Here is a 15,341-nt window from a genome sequence, read left to right as displayed (position 1 = left end):
GAAAATGGAAACCATGGAAGGGTGGAGGGGAGTCAAAGGATTAGGGAATCCTAAATGCTGCTGATGGTGTCTAATGTTTGAATTTAAATGTTTAGTGTAAAACTGAATAAAAAAGATTGTACAAAGGAACTTCTTCCTTCTTTCCTTTTCTGTGCATAAAGAATCCTAGCTGCTGCTGTTATATACATAAACAACTTCAAAATTTTCGGGGGGGATTTCTGCCCCAATAATACCTAACAAAAACGCTTCAGGCTTTTTTATATATATACTCATTTTAAACAATTAAAAAAAAATCTCATCACGTATAATTTCCCAAAATACCCTCACTACTCCTCAAATCGTATAAATTTTTCAGACCTTCCCCGAGTGCTTGAGGGCAAATTACCTGGCTCCGCCGCCCCCCAGCACTAAAGCGATGGTGTTGCCTGTGAGGACTCTCGCCAGGCGGGAGAAGTCGCTGTGGCGATCGGCGTTCTTCTCAAAGACCTTCTCATACATCTCCCTCTGCAGTGGGGGAAGCAGAAAAAAGAAGGGAAGGGGGCTACTTCCACCAGCCTCCAAAGAAGCAGGAGACCGTGAAGGGGAGTCCTCAAGAGTTTGCCTGCTTCAAGGCATCAACTTTTCTCATCCAGAGAAAGGCACTCAAAATACCATATTTTTCACTCTATAAGATGCACCAGACCACAAGATGCACCTAGTTTTTGGAGGAGGAAAACAAGAAAAAAAATATTCTGAATCTCAGAAGCCAGAACAGCAAGAGGGATCACTGTGCAGTGAAAGCAGCAATCCCTCTCACTGTTCTGGCTTCTGGGATAGCTGCGCAGCCTGCATTCGCTCCATAAGATGCACACACATTTCCCCTTACTTTTTAGAAGGGAAAAAGTGAGTCTTATAGAGCAAAAAAATACGGTAGGCACCCAGTGGGGAGGGAGGTCCACTCACTTATCAGCAGAGCCCAAACAACAAAGCACACTTTCCCATTTCAGGAGCTGAGAGGCAGGGTTGTGCAATAGTTAGAGCGTTAGCCTAGGAGATTAGGGTTCAAATCCACATTTGGCCATGAAGCTCGATGGCAGGGGTGGACTTTGGTAAGCTTTGAGCAAGCCCAAAATTTGGCACCCTCCCCCCAAATGCGTTATATGTAGGGCTGCCTACATATAGGTTCGGAAACTTCAGCTGGTGCAGAATTCAGTTGCTCATTGGAGCAAAATGGTTTGAGCATCTTACACCGATGCTGGTCCGACTGCACTGGCTACCAATTAGTATCTGGGCCCAATTCAAAGTGCCGGTTTTGACCTATAAAGCTTTAAACGGCTCAGGATCACAATACCTCAAGGACTACCGCTTTCCATATGAACCTACCCAGACACTATTTTAAATAGTGTGATCTTTTCTGTGAACTGCCCTGAGACCTCCGGGTATAGGGCAGTATATAAATTCAACAAATAAATAAATAAAATAAATAAATCTCAATTACAGCTCCTCTGAGTTTTGTGCCCCTTTAAGCTTGGCGCCTGGTGCCTGATGTTGGCACCAGGCGTCCTTGGGACGGTCACCACCTCTCACAACCCAACAACAGGGTTGTTGCGGGGATTCAATGGCAGAACCACATAGGCCACCTTGAGCTCCTTTGAGGGAAGAAGACAGGGTACAAATGTGACAACAAACAAATACCGTATTTTTTGCTCTATAAGACGCACCAGACCATAAGATGCACCTAGTTTTTGGAAGAGGAAAACAAGAGAAAAAAATTCTGAATTCCAGAAGCCAGGACAGCAAGCTATCCCACTTGCTGTCCTGGCTTATGGGATAGCCACGCACAGCCTCTCCCGGGCAGAGGATGAAGGCTCCCCCAAGAGCCGCGCTCCCTTTAAAGAGCGCACGGAGTGTGTGTGCGGCTCTTGGGGGCTTTTCCCCGAGGAGGAAGAGCCGCACACATGCTCCACACGGCTCTTTAAAGGGAGCGCTAAGCAGAGCCTCCTGCCTGCATTCGCTCCATAAGACGCACACACATTTCCCCTTACTTTTTATGAGGGGGAAAGTGTGTCTTATAGAGCGAAAAATATGGCACATAAACAGGGAAGGGGGTAGGTGTGGGAGGGAGGGAGGCTTGGAGTGAAGGGAAACAATGTGCAAAGGTGAGTGGGGTGCTAAGCTCAAACAAAATGGATTCAGGGGCGGGCAGTAACATCCTCCTAGGAATGGGCAACTAAGCCTTGCCAGGGAGAGCAGTGGGATGAAGGGACAGGCTTTTGGGTGGGGAACACACATGGGAAAGTGGAATTGGCTGGTACCAGCTTGTTCGGGCTGCGTCTGGAGAAGACCCGACGCGGGCATTTGATGTGCAGGTGCCCCGAGCACCAGCTGCGCATGTTGAGCCACTCCACGGTGCGGGCAGGGCTGGGGCCGTCCTCCCGGTGCAAGAGGATGAGCTGCTTCAAGGCTCGGACGGCCGTGCTCTCCAGCATCTGCTCCAGCTGGGGAAAAGCAGAGAGAGGAAGGACATGGCGGGAAAGTCCTCTTTTTATCATCAAGTAATAATCATGAATAAAGGTAAAGGGACCCCTGACCATTGGGTCCAGTTGTGGCCGACTCTGGGGTTGCGGTGCTCATCTCGCTTTATTGGCCGAGGGAGCCGGAGTACAGCTTCCGGGTCATGTGGCCAGAGCAGCGCATGGAAACGCCATTTACCTTCCCGCCGGAGTGGTACCTATTTATCTACTTGCACTTTGACGTGCTTTCGAACTGCTAGGTTAGCAGGATAATCATGAATAAATAAGAATAAAAATGTGCACCCCAAGACCATTCCATTGTAACTATCCAACCTCCCAATATTTCAACACCTCTTGCGATGGTTTAACCACTGTCTGTTTTAATGGTACAAATTCTACAAACTCCCTCCATATCTCCTCAAAATCATTTCTCCTGCATATTCCTCACCTTTATCATTAACAGCTATGTCCCACACCTTTTTATACCATTCTTCCATTTTATATTCTGCTTGCCCCTTCCACTTCCTAGCTATCATAATTCGTGCATCTGTCAATAAATTTGTGAGCAAGTCCTTCATAGCCACGAACCTTCCACCCCATCGTAAATTGATAATAAATAAATTGCAAATAAAAACACCCTAAAGATCCCAGGCCTCAGAGAGGTTAGGCTGGCCTCAACTAGAGCCAGGGCCTTCTCGGCCGCGGCTCCAATCTGGTGGAACGCTCTGTCACAAGAGACTAGAGCCCTGCAGGACCTGGCATCCTTCCGCAGGGCCTGCATGACAGAGCTGTTCCACCAGGCCTTTTGTCAGGGCGCAGCCTGACCCCCTCCTCTGGCAATCTGCACAAAAATTTGCTTGATGGTTGCCATTAATTTGATTTTAATTTGATTTAATTAATGTTATAATGAATGTTTTAGAATGTTGAACTATTTTTATTGTTGTTAGCCGCCCTGAGCCCGGCTTCGGCTGGGGAGGGCGGGATATAAATAAAATTTATTATTATTATTATTATTATAATAATGCTACCTCGGAACTTTCGCTCAGCTTTAACCCAGTGATTTCTGTTATCTCCTTGAACAGCCTTTGCCAAAAAATTTGTAGAGATTTACACCCCCACCACATGTGAATGTAATTCTCTGTTTCCTGGCATCGCCTCCAACATAACACTGAATATTCCTTGTTTATTTGATTTAATCTGACTGGTGTTAAATACCATCCCCAAACTAATTTATAGTAATTTTCTTTGATTCTTATAGACATTTTCAACGTACATTTCTCCCATACGTTCCCCAGGCCAGGTCCTCTTGCCTCTGCCAAGGGCTCCCTGATCCCTCCCTCTGGCCCCCCGATCCCAGCAGAGCGCGCCTCGCTTCCCAGACCCTGCTCACCTCGCCCAGGGTGGGCTCCTGGTCCCCCAGGCCCACAATGAGGATGCAGTCGGCTTGGCGGATGCAGCGCACAGTCCAGGGGGTCAGGGTGCAGTCGGTCTGGTACAGCACAATGCGATGGATGTCCTCTTGCTGGGCCAGCCAGCCAGACAGGCGGTATTCATGGATGCTGGAGGGTGTTTGGGGACGTTGGAAATTTATTTTTATTTACTGCCATTTTTTTATAGCCCACCTTTCAGGATGTGAAACCTACCAAGGTGGCTGACAAGCAGTATTCAACTACGTGTTTTAAAAGCTACAACAATGACATTAAAAATAAAATGCAAGCTTTCAGACTTGTACAAATGAGACTTCTCTAACCTCAAAAGCTTGAATTCTATTTCAACCGAAAGAAAAATGTGTAATTATACTTGGGGAGAAAAGGACAGCCGTTCATGTTCTCGCTGTATCCTCCTCACTAGGTGGTACTCAAGGTGGGGAACGGAGGTGGGAGAGTAAATTTAGGGAAGTCAACCTTTTGCCTCTCTCCTTCCTATCCCCTCTTGACCCCGCAAAGTGCCCACCCTACTGAACCTCTAGAAACCCTAATATATGGGAAATAATTGTGTGCAGCTGAAAACACTGGCAGCATTAAGATAAATTCAACAGTGTAAACAAGTTTTGATGGATGCAATAATGGAATACTGAATGGTATAGTTTTTGTAAAATACGCAGGGATTTGTGATATGCAAAATGAACCATGGAAAGAGAAGAAGGGAAGTCATTGATATCTTAAGGAAGTAAAATACCGTATTTTTTGCTCTATAAGACGCACTTTCCCCCCCCTAAAAAGTAAGGGGAAATGTATGTGCATTTTATGGAGCGAATGCAGGCTGTGCAGCTATCCCAGAAGCCAGAACAGCAAGAGGGATTGCTGCTTTCACTGCGCAGCAATCCCTCTTGCTGTTCTGGCTTCTGAGATTCAGAATATTTTTTTTCTTGTTTTCCTCCTCCAAAAACTAGGTGCGTCTTGTGGTCTGGTGCGTCTTATAGAGCGAAAAATACGGTAAGTATTTGAAATTGTAAAACAGGAAATTTAATAAAACGTCTAAACCCCTGGAAGAATCTGGCAATCACGACAATTCTGCCTTCAGACCCTGTGCAGGGGCACACAAAGAACTTACCTGTCCAGGGCGGAGGCCCCCAGACGAGCCCGGATGATGTCACTGGTGAGAAGCAAGGTTGGGCCTGAAAAAGCCAGAAGAAAAGTGGTCATGACTGGTGGAGCCAGGGCCAAGGAACGGGAGACAGAGAGAGTGAGAGCGAGCACTGTAGTTGAGCTCACCAATGGCGTTCAGGGCGTGCTTCAGTTCCAGGGTGAAAGCTGCCATGGGAACGTCGTCACACACCGGGAGGACGGCCACTGTGGAGAGGTTGCTGGCTGGATTGGTCAGCTCTGAGCTGGAGGTCATGCCCAGGCCAGAACCTAGAGGGAGAGACCCAGTGAGCATGTGGCTAGCCCAAGCATTCTGTGAATGAAAATGGGACTCTCTACACACTCCTACCTGGGAAAGGGCCACGCAGCTGCTGCAAGTTCCCCAAGATCTTCTGGCTCAGTAGGTGTATAAGGCGAGTGACAACCTGTTTAAGGGAGAGGAAGTCAGGAAAACACAGAAACCATCGAGTATCTCTGGCATGCTCAGCCTGGTTAAGCAGAAAGCCGGATGAGCTGTTGTTGCCAGCTCCTGAGCAACACACACATTCATCTCATGTGGGGCTCTGAGTCAGGTATTGGATTTACTATGAGCAAGGGGCTGGCTGGGCCACTTCCTTGCTTGAAGCTCACAGGACAGCCTGTACTCTAGTCTTCCCTAAACAAAAAAGGTAAAGGTAAAGGACCCCTGAATGGTTAAGTCCAGTCAAGGGCGACTATGGGGTTGCGGTGCTCATTTCACTTTCAGGCCAAGGGAGCCAGTGTTTGTCCAGCTTTCTGGGTCATGTGGCCAGCATGACAAAACTGCTTCTGGTGCAATGGAATACTGTGACAGAAGCCAGAGCGCATGGAAACGCCATTTACCTTCCCGCTGCGGCAGCAGCACCTATTTATCTACTTGCACTGGTACACTTTCAAACTGCTAGGTTGGCAGGAACTAGGATAGAGCAATGTGAGCTCACCCCGTCACAGGGATTTGAACTGCCAACCTTCTGATTGGCAAGCCCAAGAGGCTCAGTGGTTTAGACCACAGCGCCACCCACATCCCGGTCCTAAACAAAACAACATCTTCCTGCACACGTTTTTAAAAATTGCTCCCTGAATGTCATCATTCCTGGCTACAGCTTCACTCAGGCACCAAAGAGCAATTCTAAAGTGTACCCCTTGGTAGCATTCTCTCCAGCTACCATTTATGGGGCAATGGACTCTAGCCTGATAACAGAATAATATTTGTAGGAGGCATCATGTTAAGTGTGAAGTAGCAACTTCTTGTTGCTGCTCTCACTCACCAAGGCGATGCAATATGTGTGTGTTTCAGAGGGTCTTTCTGCTACACGGCACAGCAAGCTCACGGCAGTCCAGGATAAACTGCAATATGAGGGTTTGCCTGCCTTCATCATTCAGATGTCTGGGTCTCAGCAACATCTCTGGGCATATTCAACAAAACTTGGGATTAAGTTCATTTTGAATCAAGCAGAGGGCCAGCACCCAATTAAAAACTGTCCAGAGAGTTTGCAGGCAGAAAAAGAAATTGCTAATTTGTTTTATAATCACCAGGAAAGTCAAGACTCTCTTTCTTCTGTGCATTGTGAATTTATTCTCATGGAATTTCAATACATATTTTGGGCAGGAACTGCTTACAGTGGTGTGGTAGATGTTAGAAAAGTGCTTTGTTATGGCTCCAAGCTTTGCTCTCTTGTGCTTTTACCACTGCTCTCTTTACTTCGAGTGTTTATATAGCCACTCTGCCTGGGTACATCTGTCCCAAACACTTATCCCATATGTTTATTAGGCCAGGAGTTTCATATTACAAATGATGCTGAAATAAACCCTCAAACCAGTTGCACAAATTAAAGTATGCGAGTTCGGGACCTGTTTGTGAACTGGCTTGCAGAACTTACTTTGAAGGCAGAATCTGGTACTTCTTAAGAACAGAATTCCTCGCCACTCACCTGAGGGTACCGTCGCTTGATGTTGTTGAGGGTCCCTTCTGGGAGCTTGGCCAGCTCTGTGTCCCTTACAGCGTGGACAGTGGTGGCTCGGACTTGGCGAGTCAGGGCTTCCACCTGAAGGGGCAAGAGGGGGAGGGGTGTCAGGAGTTCAGCCTACACTTGAGTAGGACCCTAGCTGAGACACATGCCCGACTGACATGTTCCCTCCCTCCTGGTCGATCATTTGGGAGCTTCATAAGCTTTCTTCAGCCTGAACATCACAGTGACCGCTGCCAACCGACACTGGCACACTTAGGGATCCACAGAGTTTGCGCATCATGCGTGACAAACCTCAGCAACTCAGCATTTTGGCTAATCTACTTTATTTACATATAAATACACATGGAGCACTGCAACATGGCTCCCTCTCTCTCTAGCATCAGACAGCAAAGAGAAAAAGAACAAAGGACAATAGTCCCACTTCACGGAACGCAGGAACACAAACATCCTGTCTCCGTCACTTCCCACTCTGTGGAGCCAAAACATATACCGTCATGTGAAAGACAAAAATCCCATGACAGCAATCATGGAGCAGGAATTCTAACATCGGGGTTACACTAAGCAGGATTCCTAGCATAAAACAGATGAGCTCCTCAGATGTCAGAGCTGTGCCTGACAAATAATATGTTGGCATTAATGATTTACGTTCCAGGCACAGAAGGACAGATTATCTAGGAGGAGTCATGATTGGGCAAGAGCAGAGATGCTCACTGTGTGTGTCCAAGACTAGGCTAGAGCGAGAGTCTGATACTGTGGCTTGTAAGTCCAGCTTAAGGGAAGAAAGGGGCCACTGTACCCTCTCTCCCAAGAACAACCCTTGGGACCAAATTGGGTGGATAGGTCTCTTTGTCACGATTACCAGGAAATAGGCCTCTGTTCCAGCAAGACCTCCCCTGAGCAGGTCCCAAGGTTGCTGCAGATAGTTCACCAACTACACGGGTTTGCTCAGAGGAGGATCTGTATCTGCAAGGAATCTAACATTTGCTGCAAGTCCCAATGTTCTGCTGGAACAGAGGTCACACTGATCACGCTGGAAGAGAGCGGAGTTTGGTGGTGCTGTGAAATTCTCCGTCGGCAATTAATGGGGTCTCTCCAACCCGACTTGTAGAATCACTTGTCAAATCACTCTGTTTTCCAGTCTGTCTCCCTGAACCTTTCACCCTGGGACAACCTCCCACCTTGAACTTGTATTTTCTGCTCACTATTTGCCCAACCAAACCACAACACTTTGCAAGGAGGGAGGAGCAAGTGGGCACAGTTTGGTCTCAGTTATGGCTTCTAAACCCTAGAAGTTACCAGTGTCTTTGGTGGGGGAAGTTGGAGGAGAGGGAGAAAGAGTGAGAGGGAGGGAGGGAGGGAGAGACTGTACCCGGGAGCAGAAGCATCCATTCAATGACTTAGAATTGCAGAGTTGGAGGGGACTTAGCCAGACACACAGAGCAGGCAAGCTGTCCAGCATTCCTCTCCAAGACCCTCTTCTGCAACCCTCCTCTTAATAGCAACTCACCACTCCAATGAGGTCTCCACGGCCATATTCCCCAACCAGCTCCTTCTTGCCGTTGCCCTTCTGGATGACGGAGCGCAGCCGGCCATTCAGCACAATGTAGGTGCAGTCGGACCTGTCGCCTTGCCTAGGAAAAATGGAAAGAGGAGGAAACCATGGTCAAATTGCCCTCCCCCTCTCTGCAGGGCATCTCTTTCGACGGCTGGCTTTAGGGGACAGCAGAGGCCATTACCAAAGAGAGATATAATAATAATAATTTATTATTTGTACCCTGCCCATCTGACTTGTTTTCCTCAGCCACTCTGGGCAGCTCCCAACAGAATAATAATAATAATGCGATAAAAAGGGATGTGGGTGGCTCTATGGGATAAACCACAGAGCCTAGCACTTGCCGATCAGAAGGTCGGCGGTTTGAATCCCCACTACGAGGTGAGCTCCCGTTGTTCGGTCCCTGCTCCTGCCAACCTAGCAGTTCGAAAGCAGGTCAAAGTGCAAGTAGATAAATAGGTACCGCTCTGGAGGGAAGGTAAACGGTGTTCCCGTGTGCTTCTCTGGTTTGCCAGAAGCGGCTTAGTCATGCTGGCCACATGACCCAGAAGCTGTACGCCAGCTCCCTCGGCCAATAAAGTGAGATGAGCGCTGTAACCCCAGAGTCGGCCATGACTGGACCTAATGGTCAGGTGTCCCTTTACCTTTAAATGCAATAAAACATCAAACATAAAAAAATTCCCTAAACAGGGCTGCCTTCAGATGTCTTCTAAAAGTCAGAAAGTTTTTTATTTCCTTGACATCTGATGGGAGGGCGTTCCACAGGGCAGTTGCCACTACCGAGAAGGCCCTCTGCCTGGTTCCCCGTAGCTTCATTTCTTGCAGGGTGGGAACTCCTGAAGGCCCTTGGAGTTGGACCTCAGTGTCTGGGCTGAGCAATGGGGGTGGAGGCGCTCCTTCAGGTATACCGGGCTGAGGCTTTGGAGAGTGGTTTGGAGAGAGGTTTGGATGGGAACATGGTGACATTGAGTGCATGGGGGGGGGGGAGGGGAGGACCCACTGGGGCTTCCTAGCAAGAGGGTCCTCCTTCAGCGATGTCATGAAAGTTCCTGCCCCACTCCCCGCACTGAAGCAGCAGGAAAGGACCAGAAACGTCCCTGTGGGGAGGATAACATCAAAGACCTGCGCCAAGGAGAAATGGGGGGTTCTGGGCACAGGGTGGGCATGGGTGGTAACAGTGCTTGCCCCTTACCTGTAAAGCGCCCGGCCAGCCTCCACAGCCATCCAGTCAATGGCAAAGTCCATCTGGCGCACAAAGGGAGACATTCGAGCTGCTACCGTGTGAGCCACACTCAGGACCACACTGGGCTGTTCCCGCATAATCCTGGAAGGGGGGGGGAGAATCACAGGTTAGTGGTAGAGGCAGTTGCCCCAGTGTGGTTCCCCCCGCAGCCCAGCCCAGCATTTCCAGGGCCAGCCCCAGGAAGCACCTCTGACTGAGACCCAGGAAAGGCCAGCCAGGGCTCACTGCACAAGGCTAGCTGGAAAAGTGCCTGGGCTCAGTGCAAGGGCCAATTCACATACCAGCACCGAGTCACTACTAACAGCAGAACAGCCCTCCCCAAATACAGGGAGCGGGACTCTTCTGAAGATGTGGACTCTTTTCTCAGGCTTCTACTGACGGCTAATGGTGGGCCCTGCCCTTTTGAACGCAAAGATCTTAATTACGATTGTAAGGATAATAATTTTATGATCATGCTTTAAGATCTGTCCTTTTGAACTTTTATCACCTTAAAGATCATGATTTAATGATTGCACACTTTGATCTGCCCTTTTGAACTTTATTTTTTACCTCAATTTTTTAAAATTTGATTTTACATGTGCAAAGTTCCAGTCATACCACAACACTTTCCAAAAATACAAGATTCCCACAAATCTCTGGTGTTCCCTCTTCCCCCTCTGCGGGTCTCGTTATTAATCCTTTTCTCCAGCATCTTTTACAATACAGTGGTGCCTCGCAAGACGAAATTAATTCGTTCCGCAAGTCTCTTCGTCTTGCGAGCTTTTCGTCTTGCGATGCACGGTTTCCCATAGGAATGCATTGAAAATCAATTAATGCGTTCCTAGGGAAACCGCCTTCAGACCAGGCTGAAGGCTGGGGGGGGGGACAAGGGCTTTTCTTCCCACCCCCACCATTTTAAAAAACCCTGGGACAGCGGAGGACTTCTCCGCTGTCCGGGCGATCTTAAAATGCTGGCGGGCGGCATTTTAAAATCGCCCCGGGACAGCGGAGGACTTCTCCGCTGTCCGGGGCGATGTAAAAGCCCCTGGGAAGGCAGGCAGGGGGGACAAAGACTTTTGCCCCCCGCCAGCCTTCAGAAGAGGTCCTGGACCTCTTCTGAAGGCGGGCGGGGGGCGAAAGTCTTTGCTCCCCCCCGCCTGCCTTCAAAAGCCCTCCGGGACAGGCAGGCAGGGGGGAGCAAAGACTTTCGCCCCCCGCCCGCCTTCAGAAGGTGTTCCCTCCCCCCCCGCCCGGCTTCGGAGCACCGTTCCAAAGCCGGGCGGCGGCGGGAGGTGTTCCCTCCCCCCCCCGCCCGGCTTCGGAGCACCGTTCCAAAGCCTGGGGGCGGCGGGTGGTGTTCCCTCCCCCCCGCCCGGCTTCGGAGCACCGTTCCGAAGCCGGGGGGCGGCGGGAGGTGTTCCCTCCCCCCCGCCCGGTTTCGGAGCACCGTTCCGAAGCCGGGCGACGGCGGGAGGTGTTCCCGCCCCACCGCCCGCCTTCGGGGGAGCCTTCCGAAGCCCGGCGGCGGCGGGAGGAGGTGTCCCCGCCCTGCCGCCAGGCTTCGGAGGAGGTCCGAGGACAGTGGGGAAGACGCGCTGCGCTTCCCCGCTGTCCCTGAGATTTCCCTATGGGCTGTCGTCTTGCGAAGCAAGCCCATAGGGAAATTCGTTTTGCGAAGCGCCTCCAAAACGGAAAACCCTTTCGTCTAGCGGGTTTTCCGTCTTGCGAGGCGTTCGTCTTGCGGGGTACCACTGTAATCCAAATTTTAATATCTCCATTGTTTCCATAATTCTTGCTACATACATTGCAAGTGTTATTACAATCCGGCTAACAATTTTAACTCTTTGAATGGTCTCTAAGGTAAGTTATAAATTTTCCCTCTTGAACTTCATGACATTGTGATCATCTTTACCTTTTGTACTTCATGATCATCAGGTCTATTTATTTATTTTTAATTAACTGGTGTGGCTTTTACTGGCTTAAGCGGATGGTTTTACTGTACGCTTGAGTTTTGCAGAACAACATTTGGTGTTTTTTTTTAAAAAAAACATAGTAACCAGTTTAATCCATTGCCCTAAATAAAGTACAGTGGTGCCTCGCAAGACGAAAAGAATCCGTTCTGTGATTCTCTTCGTCTAGCGGTTTTTTCGTCTTGCGAAGCAAGCCCATTGATGGATTAGCGGATTAGCGCTATTAGCGGCTTTTAGCAGCTTATTGGCTTATCGGATCAGCTGATAAGCGGCTTAGCGGCTTAAAAAAAGGGGGAAAGGGAAAAAACCCCGCAGGAACTCGCAAGACATTTTCGTCTTAGGAAGCAAGCCCATAGGAGATTCGTTTTGCGAATCACCTCCAAAACGGAAAACTCTTTCGTCTAGCGAGTTTTCTGTCTTGCAAGGCATTCGTCTTGCGGGGCACCACTGTAAATGAATAATAAATATTAAAATAAAAAGATGGGGACTGTCATAGTACCAGTTTCAACCATCCCAGCCAATCCTTTTGTTTTCAAAGAGATTAGCCAGCATGCTGAAAAAGTGATTTCAGTGGTTGCTTTGCTACTTTTCTTGCTACTACAGAAAAGAATGAATAGTCCTTAGCGGTAGAGGATAGGAAAGCCCCTCTCTTCCCTCTGTCCCCGGACTGTAGCCACATTACCAGAATGAAGAAATGAATGGAATCTGGGCTTTTCATTCTGCCCACCTGACCCTCCCTGGATCACATAGCAGAGGAGGAAGGATGGCAAAGGCGAAGAGAGTGGAAGTAACTAGGTAAGACTTGAGGAACAATATCAAGAGTCCAGGAGTGAGCAATGACAGGTGGGCAGGTTGGAAAAAACAGGTACTGCACGGCAAGGCGTGGGTGGAGATGTGTATCTCAGTTTGCATTTCTTAGTGCAGAAAGTATTGATCTGATGTGTGTGATCTTTCCTATTCTACTTAATTCAAGAGAGTTCTGGAAGCTTCTCTGTGTGAAAGAAACAAGCAGAAGGTTCCTCATGTTTGGGTTATTCCTTCAGAGAAGCTGAGTACAGCTGGCTTAAACTGGTCCTGTTATCTATTTCTGTTAAGGTCATGCTGACTGCAGTAAAAGTATACAACAAAGAAAATCCCCTGTGTTGCAAAACAGAAAACTCTGAACAACCACAAGCAACATGCAGCTAATAATGTATTAACAATACATTTGTAACATTATATTGTTCCACAATTCATAAACAACAAACATGTACACATGCATAAAGTCACAAATTATAGGAGTTGAGTTCCATCAGCTTACTACACTTTTAAGTGATTGTTGATCCATTGCTATTAGATTTACCTGTATGGACAATTTATTTGCTGATAAAGAATCATCTTTGAAACAGTTCATCTATCCAGGAAAAACTGTTCTGTTTGCTGCTGTCTTTTGCTGCGCTCGGTATACCGTATTTCTACATTTGGAGCACTTACCACCGCATATTTGCAGTATACTGACTGTTGAAAGGCTTTTTGCCTCCATCTCAGTATTCTTTGATAGTCACTGACTACGCCAAATATTTCTGTTCATGGAACATTTATTGGGCTCCTATCATTTGTGACTTTATGCACGTTTACATGTTTGTTGTTTATGAACTGAGAAACAATATGTTATAAATTTATTGTTAATACATTATTAGGTGCGCGTTGCTTGTGGTTGTTCAGACTATAATAAGAGGCCAGAAGGGGTCTGGGTTTCACGTTCTCTTTCTATCTCTTTTCCTTCTGGTGTGGTGTTCTGCAGATAGATAGTGTTAAGGCTTAGTCTTATTATACGTTGCTGTAAGTTAAGTCTACTGCAAGTGGATTCCTTATGGACAGTGCCAACCCTGAATGTATTGGATTTGTGACTATTATGCTCATTTGCCTTCCGTAGCAGTAAAGCTCTGCTGGATGCAATACAATTGCCTCTGGTCTATTTTGGGGGGAATCTTGCAATGTGTTTAAGTTTGTACTCTGCTAACTACTGTATTTTTCTCTCTATAAGACGCACTTTTCCCCTCCTAAAAAGTAAAGGGAAATATGTGTGCATCTTATGGAGCGAATGCAGGCGGGAAGCTCTGCTCAGCGCTCCCTTTAAAGAACCGCGTGGAGCGTGTGTGCGCCTCTCCCTCCTCGGGGAAAAGCCCCCAAGACCCACACACACGCTCCACACGCTCTTTAAAGGGAGCGCGGCTCTTGGGGGAGCTTTAGCCGCGTGCAGCCTCTCCCGGACAACAGGAGCCTTCAGGAAAACAAGAAAAAAATATTCTGAATCCCATAAGCCAGGACAGCAAGCAGGATCGCTGTGCTGCGATCCCTCTTGCTGTCCTGGCTTCTGGGATTCAGAATATTTTTTTTCTTGTTTTCCTCCTCCAACAACTAGGTGCATCTTATGGTCTGGTGCATCTTATAGAGCGAAAAATACGGTATACACTGGAGTTCCATGACCGCATTCACGTGCCACTCACTCGTAAAAGTCGGACTTGGAGATCTTGAGGAAAGTACAGTCGCGGTTGGCCTTGATGGTGAAGATGAGCGGCTCCCCAGTAAGCACGGCCAGCTGGCCCACCATCTCTCCGGGCTGCGTCAGAAAGAGGCACACGTCTTCGGCCTTGTCAATCATCCTCTGGTAAACGTGCAGGCAGCCCCAAAGCACAAAGTGCAGGCTGACATCCTGGCAAGAGAAATCAGCGTGAGCAGTGTCTCCCCAGGGAACAGGCTCACTTTGGAGCATGAAACCCAACAGCAGAGCTCTAGAAAAAGCACAGTATTATTTTTTTAACAAAATATTTTATTAAAGTTTTCTTGGTTTACAAAGGTATGCACAATGTCTCTTTTTTCAAGTTACATTTTCCATAGGTCAGTTTCATTTGTTGAGACATTAGGGTTACATTAGGTAGAAAAAAGGGGGAATGGTGGGTGGGGATGGGGTCGGGAGGCGATATTTCTATTTTGCTTAATGTATGTGTGGATTTTTGTGTCAGCGTCATTTGTGCACGTTCTCTTTGCTATTCGCTTGTGTTCCTTTGGTGGTGAGAGAAATTGTGGTTGGCCTAAGGTGCGGTTAAAAGCACAGTATTTTATACATTTTTTAAAGCCGCATTCTGCCCCTTACAATCCGAAATCACGTTTGCAGTTTCTGCTGAAGATTTCAAAATTCCAGAGCGGGCATTCTGACGGTGGCAACAAATACTTCTTGGAGCCAGCCTGGCATTCCGCTCCTTTTCTCTTGCTCCAGTTCTCATGCCCTCTCCTGATAGATTTATTCCCCTCCTTTTCTAGTCCATGGCAAAAAAGGTAAAAAAAAAAAGGTCTGTGCTTTAAATTCCACAGAGCAACAGCAAAACACAGAATTAGAAATGTAATGGAACCTCCAGCAAGATGAAAAACAAGTAACTCATGCAACTCACTATCTGTAAACACTTGTTCTATTTGCTTGTTGCTGTGTTTGGGTTTGCTGGTACTAAGAGCCTGAGGCCATGGGGAGGTATACCAGGAACCAGATCTAGAG

The 15,341-nt window shown here is 47.9% G+C and overlaps 1 protein-coding gene across 6 annotated transcripts in view; it reads right to left on the bottom strand.

The window, feature by feature from the left end:
* PNPLA6 (patatin like domain 6, lysophospholipase) overlaps nt 1-15,341 on the bottom strand; it is an 84,209-nt gene that overhangs the window by 28,752 nt on the left and 40,116 nt on the right. For all 6 annotated transcript variants that reach the window (XM_082204555.1, XM_082204556.1, XM_082204557.1 and 3 more), the window contains exons 17-26: nt 14,299-14,504; nt 9,810-9,941; nt 8,573-8,696; nt 7,027-7,140; nt 5,427-5,502; nt 5,207-5,347; nt 5,046-5,109; nt 3,883-4,051; nt 2,295-2,477; nt 386-504 (exon numbers count right to left, since the gene is read on the bottom strand). In XM_082204555.1, coding sequence (XP_082060681.1) covers nt 386-504; nt 2,295-2,477; nt 3,883-4,051; nt 5,046-5,109; nt 5,207-5,347; nt 5,427-5,502; nt 7,027-7,140; nt 8,573-8,696; nt 9,810-9,941; nt 14,299-14,504 — 1,328 coding nt within the window. The remainder of the gene's footprint in view (nt 1-385; nt 505-2,294; nt 2,478-3,882; nt 4,052-5,045; nt 5,110-5,206; nt 5,348-5,426; nt 5,503-7,026; nt 7,141-8,572; nt 8,697-9,809; nt 9,942-14,298; nt 14,505-15,341) is intronic.

This window comes from Podarcis vaucheri, assembly GCF_965113315.1.
Source record: "Podarcis vaucheri genome assembly, chromosome: 17".
Taxonomy (NCBI): Eukaryota; Metazoa; Chordata; class Lepidosauria; order Squamata; family Lacertidae; genus Podarcis; species Podarcis vaucheri.
This window is presented reverse-complemented; position numbering and strand designations above follow the sequence as displayed.